The 13,983-nt window shown below is 36.0% G+C and overlaps 1 protein-coding gene across 4 annotated transcripts in view; it reads right to left on the reverse strand.

The window, feature by feature from the left end:
* The window catches only part of ATG4C (autophagy related 4C cysteine peptidase), an 85,970-nt gene that overhangs the window by 56,054 nt on the left and 15,933 nt on the right, over positions 1-13,983 (reverse strand). For 3 of the 4 annotated variants that reach the window (XM_026497933.4, XM_026497935.4, XM_057310611.1), the window contains exon 2: positions 6,142-6,281. In XM_026497933.4, the coding sequence (XP_026353718.1) occupies positions 6,142-6,217 (76 nt within the window). In that variant the 5' untranslated portion in view covers positions 6,218-6,281. Of the gene's footprint in view, positions 1-6,141; positions 6,282-6,626; positions 6,805-13,983 lie in introns of all 4 variants that reach the window. The other variant, XM_026497934.4, reaches the window with a different exon arrangement.

Raw genomic sequence — 13,983 nt, forward strand, 5'->3', positions numbered from 1 at the left:
CACACATCACTGCCAAATTAATCTCCCCGTGGCTCAGCTTTGATTAGGTAACTCTTCTGCCCAAAAACCATCCTCAGTGACTCATTATTAACAGATTTATTATGAACTTCTCAGTGATACTAAAGACTTTCCAAAATATGCTACAAATTACCTTTATAGTCATCTTTTCCACTACTTTTCAGCTGTACTCAAAGTGGAGCTTGCTATCTGGGTCATACTATCCCATGACAAAAATGTCCTCCTCAATAACAGCCTATCCAAATCCTACATCTTCTGGCTCATGTATACACTTCTAAGCCATTTTTTCCTTTTCTCACTTGGCTCTGATGGTCTTCTCTGAACTATAATGGGAAATTAGTATTCACTGGCCACCTACTGTCTACCAGGAACTAGGCTAGGCACTTTACAAATATTATGTCTTAGAAATATTATTAGTAACTGTACCGGAATAATTCTAATCCCCAAAATAGTAATAACTCGTTCTCCTCCAACGGCATTTCTAAGGCAAATTTGAAGAACTTCATAAAAACAACCTCAAATAAAAGGAAACAATCTTTAAGGAGGAACTTCTCTCCTTCTCTCTACACTTTACCCTCTGCCTACCACCTCTTACCAGTCACCAGTCCTTCCTCAAGAAAAGAGAAGTTGCGAATCTAATTTCTTAGAGCCTGGGGCACTGCAAAGATCCACATTTTACATGAGCACAGATATATAGTGCTTTAAAGCTCAACCATCATTCATTCATATGGTGCATGCTTTAACTTCTGTACTTCCTGTGCAAATCCTGGCAGGACCTAACCCTCAAAATAGACTGCCTTCCTTTAATACTCCATGATGCTAGGTACATAAAGAAGACTCAGGACTTCTGATAAGGCCCAGCCATTTTTCTCTCTTTTTCCACAGGCATGTCAGAGCTGAATTAGACCAGTATGCCAAGTAACTAGTCTATATTCTTTTTTTTCTTTAAATTATTTAGTTTTAGTTGGCCAATCTTCATTTTATCTTTTTAAAAGCATTGTAAGAAATGTACCACTATCTCTGCCCTAGCTTGCTGATGCTGAACCAGGATGCTCTGGCACACAGAGATGGAAAAATGAAGGATATAAAATCCATAGAGATAGGATAATAGAGCCTGGGACATAGGAAAGAGACATGAATAAGAAGTATGATTATGAATAAGTTCTTCTTACATATATTGAAAAATATATAGTCATCAGAATTCTTCATATTCAAGAATATATTTTTATTTTATTCCTCAACCTCCCCCACTTTTTACCTCTAAATCTCAATTTATAGCAGCAGGGAGGTGGGACAGAGACAAATTAAATGTCATTATGTTTTCTAAATTAAAAACTAATAAAACTAAATAAATTAATAAAAGTAAGTAAATTTGGCAAAAAAGCCATTTAATAAATTGACACAGAGCAGTGACAGTCTATGAGGGGTGAGCACTGACCAGAAGGAAGAATGAAGAAACTTTCTGGAGTAAAGGAAATTTTCTATATATTGATTAGATTGCTAGTTTCATAGGTATAAACATGTGTCATACTCTGCAAATCGTATACTTACGATCTGTTCATCACACTTTACGTTACTTTTCTCTCAGTTACAAAAAAAAAAAAATTAAGAGATAAACTAGAACAGTGTTTCAGTTATTTGTTCCTGTTTAACAAACCACTCCAAAACTTAGTAACTTGAAACAATTTTTTTCTTATATCACATAGCTCTGTGGGTTGACTGGGCTCAACTGAGCAGTTCTCCTGCTGATCTTGCTTGGAGTCTCTAATGTCGTAAAAATAAGATGGAGAGGCTCAACCGAGATACTGCATTGGCTGATGCTTTCTCTCTTATGTAGTTTCAGGGCCTTTCTTCTTTGTGTGGCCTTCCATGTGATTTCTCCAGCTGAGTACCTAAGCTGGTTACGTAACAGTTCAGAGCTCCAAAACAGAGCAAGCAGAACTTGCCCTCTTAACAGCCAGGCCTAGAATTGACACACCCTCATTTCTATCTCATTCTATTGGTTAATATAAGGCATAGGCCAGCCCGGATTCAATGAGAAAAGAAACAACACAAGATGTGATTAAAGATCCTTACTAAGGACCATCTTTGGAGACTACCATAAACAGAATATTATAAAAAACCTTATAAGTCCATTAAGTCAGCAACTTGAAAATCACAAGGCTTTAAAAGATGTAAACAAGCCAAAGAACATAGAAAGAACAGATGATAATGATTTTCTGGAGGATCAGAAACACACAGAAGAAGGATGGTTTACTTATTACTATTTTAAAACGGAAGTCAAGTTTACATACCTCATAAAGTCATGTAAATAAAAAGGGGGAGGGGAGAAGAAAGCAAAAATGAAACAGTTTTACAAGAAAGTAAGGTTGACAGTCTTTTAAATCTTAAGTGCTATGCCACTTCTAGTTCCTTCTTCACCATTTCATAATACTGACGTTGATAAAAATAATCCTAAATTATGTTCACTGTATTCAGAAAACAGCAAGACTGGGGAGCAAGAGAGGCTGGGTTTAAATACCAGTTTCAAGAGTTATTACCTGGAATAGAATTGTGACATGAAATAGAATTTCATGTGACCATGAAATATGTCACTTAATCTCAGTTTTCTAATAAAAAAAACTCAGAAAGATATCTATTTCAGAAAGATATGAGACTTAAATCAGAAGGTACCTAAATTATCTACAAAATGCTAATGTGTTAATGGGTGTTCAATGTTAGTCCTTCCTATACCAACCATACTACACAAACTCAAAGCAAGGAAAATACACAAAGTATTTTAGAATGATTTTCACCAATAAAATCAAATAAAAAATATTACTTCATAACTTGAAGCTATCTAGAACACTTAGTTACCCTGAACAATCTGTTATCTAGAGATTAGGGATTAATCTCTGGATTTTACTCTGGACACTTAAATTATCTAGATATGGAAAACAACACATATGTAAATAATAGGTTAAGTAACAACTCCTAGGATACTACTAAAATGTGTTATCTAGTACGTATATGACAATTTTCAACTTACAAATGAAATCTTCATCACATAACCTATTCACCAGATTAAATGGCTTAAAAAGAGCATAAGCTTCTACCTGCAGATGAACATGATCTTACATACAGAAAACCCTAAGGAATCCACAAAAAATGTTAGCGCTAATAAAGTAGAACACCAAGCTTACAAGACACAGGATCAAATTATAAAAAACAACTATAATTCTATATACCAGCAACAAGCTAAAATAAAGAAAACGATTCCTTCTAAAATAGCATCAAAAATAAAATACAAATAACTTTAACAAAAAGTGCAAAAGTTATATGTAAAAAACCACAAAACATCATTGAAAAAAATTATAAGCCTAAATATAAGGAAAGACATCCCATATCCATGGACTGGAAGACTTAATATGGCAATACTCTGTTAAGATGGCAATACTTTGCCAGTGGATCACAGATTCTGTATCAAATCTATATCAAAATCCCAGCTGGATTTCTTACAGAAATTGGTAAGATGATCAAAAATTCATACAGAAAGGCAAGGGATCCAGAATAGCCAAAACAATCTTGGAAAAGAACAAAGTTGGAGGAATCACACTTCCCAATTTTAAATTTTACAAAAGCTAAAGTAATCAAGAGAGTGTGGTACTGGCACATGGACAGATGTGTATATAAATGGAACTGAATTGCAAGTCCAGAAATAAATCTCTACATCTGTGGTCAACTGATTTTAGACAAGGGTGTCAAGACCATTCAAAGGAGAAAGAATAGTCTTTTCAAAAAATGGTGCTGGGACAACTAAATAGCCACATACAAAAATGAAGTTGCACATCACATGCAAAAATTAACTCAAAATGGATCAAAGACCTCAAAATAAGAGCTAAAATAATAAAATTCTTAAAAAGAAACATAGGTATAAATCTGCATGATCTTGATTTAGGCAGCAGTTTCTTAAATATGATATCAAAAGAAACCACCAAAGAAAAAAATAAACAAATTGGATTTCATCAAAATTTGAAGTTTTTGTGCTTCAGTGGACACTGAAGTGTGAAAAGTGAAAAGATAACCCCAAAATGGGAGAAAATATTTGCAAATCATACATTTGCTCAGGGATTTGTACCTAGAATATATAAAGAACTCTTACAACTCAATAGTGAAAAGACAGATAACCCAATTTAAAAAGGTACAAAGGATTTAAATAGACATTTCTCCAAAGAATATATAAAAATAGCCAATAAGTATATGGAAACATGTTTAACATCACTATTCATCAAGGCAAATGCAAATCAAACTCAGTGAGATACTTCACACCTACTGGAATGGCTCTAATAAAAAAGATAGATGGGGTCACCTGGGTGGCTCAGTCAGTTGAGCATCCTATTCTTGGTTTCAGCTGGGGACATGATATCAGGGTTGTGAAATCAAGCCCCACATCAGGCTCCATGCTCAGCACAGAGTCTGCTGGGGATTCTCTCTCCCTCGCCCTCTGCCCCTCCTGCTCATGCTCTCTCTCTCCCTCTCTCTCTAAAATAAATAAATCTTTAAAAAAAATTTTAAAAAGCATGGACAATACAGGGCGCCTGGCTGGCTCAGTCAGAAGAGCATGTGACTCTTGATCTCTGCGTTGTGAGTTTGAGCCCCATATTGGATTTAGAGATTACGTAAATAAATAAAAAACTTAACAACAAAAAAAAAAGGATGGACAATAAAAAGTGCTGGTGAGAATGTAGAGAAATTCAGACCCTCAAACATTGCTGATGGGAATGTAAAATGGTGCCGCTACTTTGAGAAATAGCTTGGTAGTTCCTCAGAAGGTTAAACTTAAAGAGTTAACATATGATCCAGCAATTCTACTCCTAAGTATAGACCTAAGAGGAACGAAAAGATATATTCACACAAAAACTTGTACATAATGTTCATTGCAGCCTATTCATATTAGCCAAAAAGTCAAAAACAACCCAAATGTCCATCAACTAAGAAATAGGTAAAGAAATTGTGATATGGCCATACAATGAAATATTATTCAGTCAGTCACATAAAGGAATGAAGTAATGATACATACATGCTACAATATGGATGAATTTCAAAAACGTTATGCTAAATGAAAGGAGTCAGGCACAAAAGGCCATAAGTTGTACAATTCCATATATATGAGATGTCCACAATAGTCAAACCCATAAAGACAGAAAATAGACTGGTGATTCCCAGGGGCTGGAGAGAGGTGGGGAAGAATGGGGAGTAGCTGCTAATGGGTCCATGGTTGCTTTTGGGAGTGATAAAAATGTTCTGGAATTAGATAGTGATGATGGTTGTACAATCTTATAAATATACTAAAAACCACAGAATCATAAAAGGGTGAATTTTTTAGTATGTAAATTATATCTTAATTTGTAAAAAATCAATGTCCATAGTTTTCAAAATGCAATGTTTCATTATTATCAAGTTATAACTATCTGAATGGCTAGCTGGCCATGCCTTCCAGTGAACCAGAAGCCAACTGTCAATTGTGTTTTACCTGAATTTGCATTATGAAGGGGTTTTGCTAAATGTTACTCCAAATTTATGGATATGAACCTCTTTCTATTGCAACTGGTTCTGCTAAGTATTTTTCCATCTTCGAAAGTTTCTTCATTTCCTATTTGTTTCTAGTCCAAGGTGGGTTTTAAAACCACCAAAATGACCCTTATTGGATTTGTTTGCAAACCACGAATAACTAGGTTAAATATAAAGGTCTAAGAGTACTCCTAAGAGAAATTCATAGGTATCAGTATGTGAACATTATAGTGTCTGTTTTGTGTGTACAAAGGTCTATTTTGCTTGCTTCCTAGTTTATATATGACGTTGCCTGAAACTGAGTCTGAAAAACTGAGGTATTATCATCACTTAAATAAATTCTATCTGCTTCTGAATGTTCAAAGAAAAAAGGACCACATAGCATGCCTGAGTTTCTAGACAATGTTTATGATGATATTTGGTTCTTTCTTCAGGATATATGTTTATCTACATTCCTCACAGAAATATTTCATTCAAAGACAAACTTAAGCAATTGTGAGTGACTTAATAAGGCAGATGATACATGTCTTTAAATATTCCTTTAGATTTATACAATTTTTAAATGATACTTACTATATTTCATGTTGTTCCAAGCAGATATAAATTTAGTTTTTAGCTTGTCAACTTCATCTGTTCCTGTGGCCTCCATATTCAAATTCTAAAGAAAAAGCCATCACTTGATTGCATTCTTCTGTAAAGTTAAATCTTTTATACTAAAAGAAAAAAAATTAAAGAAAAATAAGTAATGAGGATATATTATATGGTATAATATTGCTAAAGTTTTACTTATGATTAAATACAATTTGAACGGCAAATGAGCAAACCAATTTCTCATTTTACATAACAGATTATAATATATTCTATATTTTAATTACAAAAAACATTAAATACCAAATATACAATAAAAATTATCACACAAAACCAAACAGTAATCTTCTCCAATTACTCACAATCAAGAACAATAAATTAGCTTAGTGAAACAACTCCACTTTGATGCTTGTGAGACTATTGCAAGATTTGTTTTATTTGTAATGAGAGAAGGTGGTTTTAAATCTTACAAGAAATGACAACTATCCGGCCCCCCAGTGGCTCAGTTGGTTGAACGTCTGCCTTCAACTCAGATTGTAGTCCTGGGGTCCTGGGATTGAGTCCCGCATAGGGCTCCCTGCTCAGTGGGGAGTCTGCTTCTCCCTCTCCTTCTGCCTGGCACTCCCCCTGCTTGTGCTCTCTCTCTCTCTTAAAAATAAATAAATAAAATCTTTAAAAAAAAAAAAAGAAAGAAAGAAATGACAACTATCTTCAGAATGGAGGATTCCACTTAAACTGATTAAGTCACTACTTCATATAAAACCTGTTTTGTTTTTTAAGGCATTTTCTGCATTTCCTCCCTATCTCAGTACTGCAGCATCTTTAAAAAACAGAATGGCTTAGGGGCATGTGGGTAGTTCAGTCAGTTAGGCATGGGACTCTTGATTTCAGCTCAGGCCATGATCTCTGGGTCCTGAGATCGAGCCCTGCATGGGGCTTTGCACTCAGCGGGAAGTCTGCTGGAGATTCTCTCTCTTTCCCTCTCCTTCTGTCCCTCCCCACCCTCCCCCCCAACTCCACTCATACATGCCGTCTCTCTCTCTCTCCAAAATAAATAAATCTTTAAAAAAAATAGAATGGCTTAAATCTACAAAAAAAGATGTTTTCTTACTTTAAAGTAAGAATAAATGTAGCTCACAGGTATTTGTTTTATAACTGACGAGGGAAATTTGAGATGCGCAATATAATCTGAAAGAGGAACAAATTATACCTTAAAATGCTTGTGCTTATCTGCAATAATTCAGACAGTTTACTTTTCAAGAAAAGAATGCTGCACAGAACATTGCCCTTTTAGGGTTAAAAATATCTACTCACAAGTATTGATAAATTTATTTCTCTAACAATAGACATTCCATTTTATAATATGTACTAAAAGCTACTAATTATACAGTACAGTTGAGGCAGGAGAAAGCATGGCCTGTTGGAAAAATTTTAAAAGTCAGTGTGACTAGAGCACAAAAAATCCAAAAAGGGGGCTTGAGATGTGGCTATAGGTTTGACATGGGCCAGAGCACACACAGCCTTGTACACCATGCTAAGAATTTTGTTGTTTATCCTAAGAACAATTGGTTTCAAACAGAAATATTAGAATCTGATTCTGTGGGTTTGACTCCCAGGGCAGCACAAAGAATAGATTGAAAAGGACAAGAGTACATGATTAGAGTTTACAAGTACTGTACAGGACTAGAAGAGAGATCGTAATAGCTTGGAATGGAGCATCAGAGAGGGAGAGAAACAGACATATAAGGAAATGTGTCAAAAATCCAATGTCTTGGTGTTTAAATGAATAAGGAAGGCAAAAAAGATAGATATGCCAAAGATACACCCATGTTCCTGGCTTGTGAAACTAAATAAAAGGTGCCAACCATTGAAATAGGGAGCATCAGAAGAGGGTCAGGTTAGAGGAGGAAGATCATGAATTTAATTTCTATGTAGTTTGAGATGCCTCTGAGAGATATATTAATTTATTTAATTATTCAATAAATTATTGCCAGCCACTGTTCAAGGCAATGCAGATACAGCTTAGGACAAAAACAGTGAAACACTTCCTCTCAGGGAGCTTACCTTCTAGATATATTCCAGAGAGGCCAACTAGGCAGTTGGATATATAGATCTGGAGCTTAAAAGTGAGGTCTGAGCGGGAGCTATTAATTTGAGAACTGCTGATGTATAAATGAGAATTAGAGCTAGAAACACGTTCCTCAAGGACTTTGCCTTATGTTTACACCCTCAGTCTTGAGAATATTCAAGGCCCTTCAAGAAATTACATCTGCCCTTTTACTTAGCTTCCTCTCTTGCCACTCCCTCACATGCACCATTCACTGAAGCCACTTTTAATATTAATATTAAAGCTTCCTAAACTGGACATGCTTCCATGTCTTTGCATGTGCTGTTCCCTCCACCTAGAAGGCCCTCCTGTTCATCCTCACTTTTTGACTACCTTATTATCATGAGTCCCTAAGACCCAGCTTAAGTTTCACCTCCTCTGGTCAGACTTGTAAGATTTCTACCCACTCCATACCTCAAACTAAAACAGATGTCCTGCTCTTAGCTCCTAAGCATCCTATATCCTCCTCTATCATGGCATTCATCATACTGTATTGTAATTACTTCTTACCTCTTACAATAGACGGCCAACTTTTTGAGTGTCCTTGAGTTCTGCCTGGCATGTGATTAGCTCTCAAAATGTTTGTTAAATGAATCAGTGAATAGATAAATAATAAGGTATCTCACTAGTAGTGCTTTTACAAGCTGTAAAAGTCTATCAGTTGGAAATTTTTTCACTGACAACAAGAAATTTTCCTCCAAAAAATTGCAGAATTTAACAAAATTTGGAAAAATAAGGAGAAAGGTTTATAAAATGTGCATCCACATGATTAATTACATATCCATTAAAAACGTCTCCAGAAGGGGGCGCCTGGGTGGCTCAGTCGTTAAGCATCTGCCTTCCGCTCAGTTCATGATCCCACCATCCTGGGATCCAGCCGCGTTGGGCTCCCTGCTCTCCCTCTCCCACTCCCCCTGCTTGTGCTCTCGCTGTCTCTGTCAAATAAATAAATAAATAATCTTAAAAAAAAAAAAAAATGTCTCCAGAGTGGTGCCTGGGTGGCTCAGTTGGTTAAGTGTCTGACTCCTGATTTCAGCTCAGTGATCTTGGAGTCATGAGATCGAGCCCCGCATCAGGCTCCATGCTCAGCAGAGAGTCTGCTTGAGATTCTCTCTCTCCCTTGCCCTCTGCTCCTCTCCCTGCTGTGCACACTCACTCTCACTTGCTCTCTCTCCCTAATAAATAAATGGGTTATCTTAAAGATTTTATTTATTTAGTTGTCAGGGAGGCAGAGAGAGAGAGCACAAGTAGGGGGAGTGGCAGGTAGAGGGAGAAGCAGGCTCCCTCCTGACCAAAGAGGCCAATGCAGGACTCAATCCCAGGACCTTAGAATCATGACCTGAGCCAAAGGCAGACGTTTAACCAACTAAGCCACCCAGGTGTCCCAATAAATAAGTGGGTTTTTTTTTTAATGTCTCCAGGGGTACCTGGGATGGCTCAGTCGGTTAAGCATCTGCCTTTGGCTCAGGTCATGATCTCTGAATCCTGGGATTGAGCCCTGCGTCAGGCTCCCTGCTCAGAGGGAAGTCTACTTCTTTCCCTCTGCTGCTTTCCCCTGCTTGTGCTTGCTCTTTCTCTCTCTCAAATAAATAAATAAAATCTTTTTAAAAAATAATTAAATAATTATAAATAAATAAATAAATAAATAAATAAATAAAGTCTCCAGAAAGTTTGTGATAATGGGGAAACGCTGCAGAATCTAAAACTTTAGGCATCATATGACACTAGCTGGAGAAGTGTCAGGGGAAGAGTTAAAAAGAAATTAAAAATTGACAAGTTTCTCTGGATATAAAATTGTGTGTGGTTATTTTTATACCACTATTGCCCACCTTTTCCAAATCTTATACAAAGAACAGATGTAATTTCTAGAATTTAAAATTTTTATTGTTCAAAAGCCATCAACCAGGGTACCTGGGTAGCTCAGTTGGTTGAGTGTCCAACTTGGTTTTGGCTCAGGTCATGATCTCAAGGTCATGGGATTGAGTCCTGCATTGGGCTCTGCACTCAGAGGGGAATCTCCCTGAGATTCTCTCCTTCTCCCTCTGCCCCTCCTCTTGCTTGCCCTCTCTCTCTCTCTCTCTCTCTCTCTCTAATAAATAAATCTTTTTTTTAAAAAGCCACCAAAATAAAATTTTTAAAGGCACCAACCACGAGTCTTCTAAATTCAAAATATTTAAAATAAGAGAATACACACACATGTATTTTCTTTCTAAGTTAGAAATAAAGTAGGTAATGGGGAAGACTTTGGTTCAAACAGCTTGCAACACTTGTTACCAGGAATACCCTGGAAAGCCCTTAGCAAGAATGTAAAAATGGGGGCGCCTGGGTGGCACAGCAGTTAAGCGTCTGCCTTCGGCTCAGGGCGTGATTCCGGTGTTATGGGATCGAGCCCCACATCAGGCTCCTCCACTATGAGCCTGCTTCTTCCTCTCCCACTCCCCCTGCTTGTGTTCCCTCTCTTGCTGGCTGTCTCTATCTCTGTCAAATAAATAAATAAAATCTTAAAAAAAAAAAAAAGAATGTAAAAATGATCCCTTAAAGTGGGTGGGAGGAACATAAAGACAAAGTAAGACATTTTGTACGGGAAAAGTCTGTACCTTAGAAAATGGCTCCTTAACAAATAATAAATAAATAGCCAAGGTAAGATGCTATGACACACTCAGAAATTAATGAGAAAATTCTCTAACCTCAAGGAACTTAGAGTGGAATAAATTGTTGTTATTCTTTTATTATTATTATTTTTCCTCAAAATTCCTGCTTATTGACTACTCAGAATAACTATACCCCCAAATATGAAACATTTAAAATGTTTTTGTAACATATCCTTGACTATGCTATAAGAATACTTTTATTGCCATTGTACATGGGGCACATAGGGTAGATGAGAATAATAAAATTACTATCATAAGGTCAAACTAGTTAAACTGTTGCTAGCTTAATAATTCATATACAGTTGACCCCTGAATAATGCACAATGCAGGGTTTAGGGCACTGAACCCCTGTTTAGTGAAAATCCATGTGTAACTTTTGACTTCCCCAAAACTGAACTGAATGTCTCTACTATACAAAGAGCTCTTATAAATCAATAAGGGAAAAAACACCCAAATAGAAACAAAATCCAGGCACTCTGAAAGAAAAAGACCAATAAACATAGGAAAATATTTTCAAACTTACTAAATCTAAGTAATGCACATTAAAGGAATTTCATATTTTTTGCATCATCATAAGAGATGAAATTGGTCAGCCTGAAGAAACAACCATTTTGCATAATAATTTCTCAAATAATAAAGTCCATGAGTACAGAAAATATGTCTCATTCACTACAGTATCCTTACACCTAGCACACTGGTGTGCTAAGAGACACAAATATCTGCTGATGACAAAATTATGGTATATACATATTATGACATAGATCTATATTTATTACCATAAAAAGATATCCACGGAGCATCAAAATATGTGAGGCAAAACTTGTTAAAACTCAAAGAAGAAACAGTTAATTCCTCTATTAAGGTTGGAGACTTTAATACCCCTCTAAAAGTAAGAAATGCAGGGCCAGCAGGCAGAAAATCAGTAAAGACAGTGTTGAATTAAAAAGCACCATCAATCAACTGGACATAACTGACAGACTACTTCACTCAACAAAAACAGATTACACATTATTCTCAAGTTCACATGGAATATTCACCAAGACCAACAAGATTCTGGGCCATAAAACACCTCTTGACAAATTTAAAAGAATAGAAATCATACAATAGAAATCATATTTGTTCTCACAGAAATGGAATTAAACAAGAAATCGGTAACAAAAAGTTAGCTGGAAATTTTCCAAATACTTGGAAATTAAACAAAACACTTTAAATAACACGGAAACCTCAAGAGAAATTAAATGTTTTTAATTGAATGAAAATGAGAATACAATTTAAAATTTGTGAGATGCAGAAAATTCCCTTAAAATTTACAGGAAAATTAATAGCACTGAATGAATGAATATATTGGAAAATTTCCAATATATTTTCCTTTTAGAGGAAAGATCTAAAATCAATATCTAAGCTTCCACCTTAGGAAACTAGAAAAAGAAGAACAAATTAAATCTAAAGTAAGCAGGGAAAAAAAGAAATAATAAAAATTAAGGCAGAAAGAAAAAAAGAAATCAGTAGAGAAAAATCAACAAAATCAAAGCTAGTGCTTTGAAAAGATCAATGAAGTCTATAAGCCTCTAGCCAGGCTAACTAAGAAAAAGAGAAGATACAAATGACTAACATCAGAAATGAAACAGGGGACATCACCACAGATCCCATGGACATTAAAAGGACAATTAGGAGTATTATGAACAATTCTATGCTCGCAAATTTGATAATGTAGATGAAATGAAGCAATTCTTTTAAAGACACAGTTTGCCAAAACTCACACAAAAAATAGACAATTTAAATAGGTCTATATCTATTAAAGAAATTGAGTCAACAATTAATAAACTTCCAAAAAAGAAAGCATCGGGCTCAGGTGGTTTCACTGTTGAATACTACCAAATGTTTGAGGAAGAAATTATACCAATTCTCTACAATCTCTCCCAAAAAATAAAAGCAGAGAGAATACTTTCTAACTCATTTCACGAGGTCAGCATTACCCTAATACCAAAATCGGACAAAGACATTATTGGTACTGGCAAAAGAGTAGACAAATAGATGACTGGAACAGAATAGAGAGCCCCAGAAATAGATACACATAAATATAGTCAACTGGTCTTTGACAAAGGAGCAAAGGCAATACAACAGAACAAAGATAGTCTTTTCAATAAATGGTGCCGGAACAACTGGACATACACATAAAAAAAAAAAAGGAGACAATAGATCATACACCCTTCACAAAAATTAACTCAAAATGGATTGTAGACCTAAACGTAGAACACAAAACTATAAAAGTCATATGGAAGAAAACCTAAATGACCTGTAGCATGGCAATGACTTCTTAGATACAGCACCAAAGGCACAATCCCTGAAAGAAATAACTGGTAAGCTGACATCATTAAAATTAAACAAAGGGGGAAATGAACCACGAGAAACTATAGACTCCGGGAAATAATCTGAGGGTTTTAGAGGGGAGGGAAGTGGGGGGGATGGGCTAGCCCGGTGATGGATATTAAGGAGGGCACGTGTGTATTGCATGGAGCACTGGGTGTTATATGCAAACAATGAATCATGGAAAACGACATCAAAAACTAATGATGCAGGGGCGCCTGGGTGGCACAGCGGTTAAGTGCCTGCCTTCGGCTCAGGGCGTGATCCTGGCGTTGCATGATCCTGGCGTTAGGGGATCAAGCCCACATCAGGCTCCTCCGCTATGAGCCTGCTTCTTCCTCTCCCGCTCCCCCTGCTTGTGTTCCCTCTCTCGCTGGCTGCCTCTATCTCTGTCAAATAAATAAATAAAATCTTAAAAAAAAAAAAAAACTAATGATGCAGTGTATGGTCACTAACATATCATAATAAATAAAAATAAATTAATTAATTAAAAACTTCTCTGTGAAATACAATGTCAACAGAATGAAAGGACAAGCCACAGACTGGGAGAAAATATTTGCAAAAGACACATCTGCTAAAGGACTCCTATCCAAAATATACAAAGAAAATTTAAAACTCAACAATAAGAAAACAAACAACCTAATTTTAAAATGGGCCAAGGACCTTAAAAGATTCACCTCACCAAAGAAGATATAGAGATGG

The sequence above is a fragment of the Ursus arctos genome, unplaced genomic scaffold (genome assembly GCF_023065955.2).
Source record: "Ursus arctos isolate Adak ecotype North America unplaced genomic scaffold, UrsArc2.0 scaffold_12, whole genome shotgun sequence".
NCBI classification, from domain to species: Eukaryota; Metazoa; Chordata; class Mammalia; order Carnivora; family Ursidae; genus Ursus; species Ursus arctos.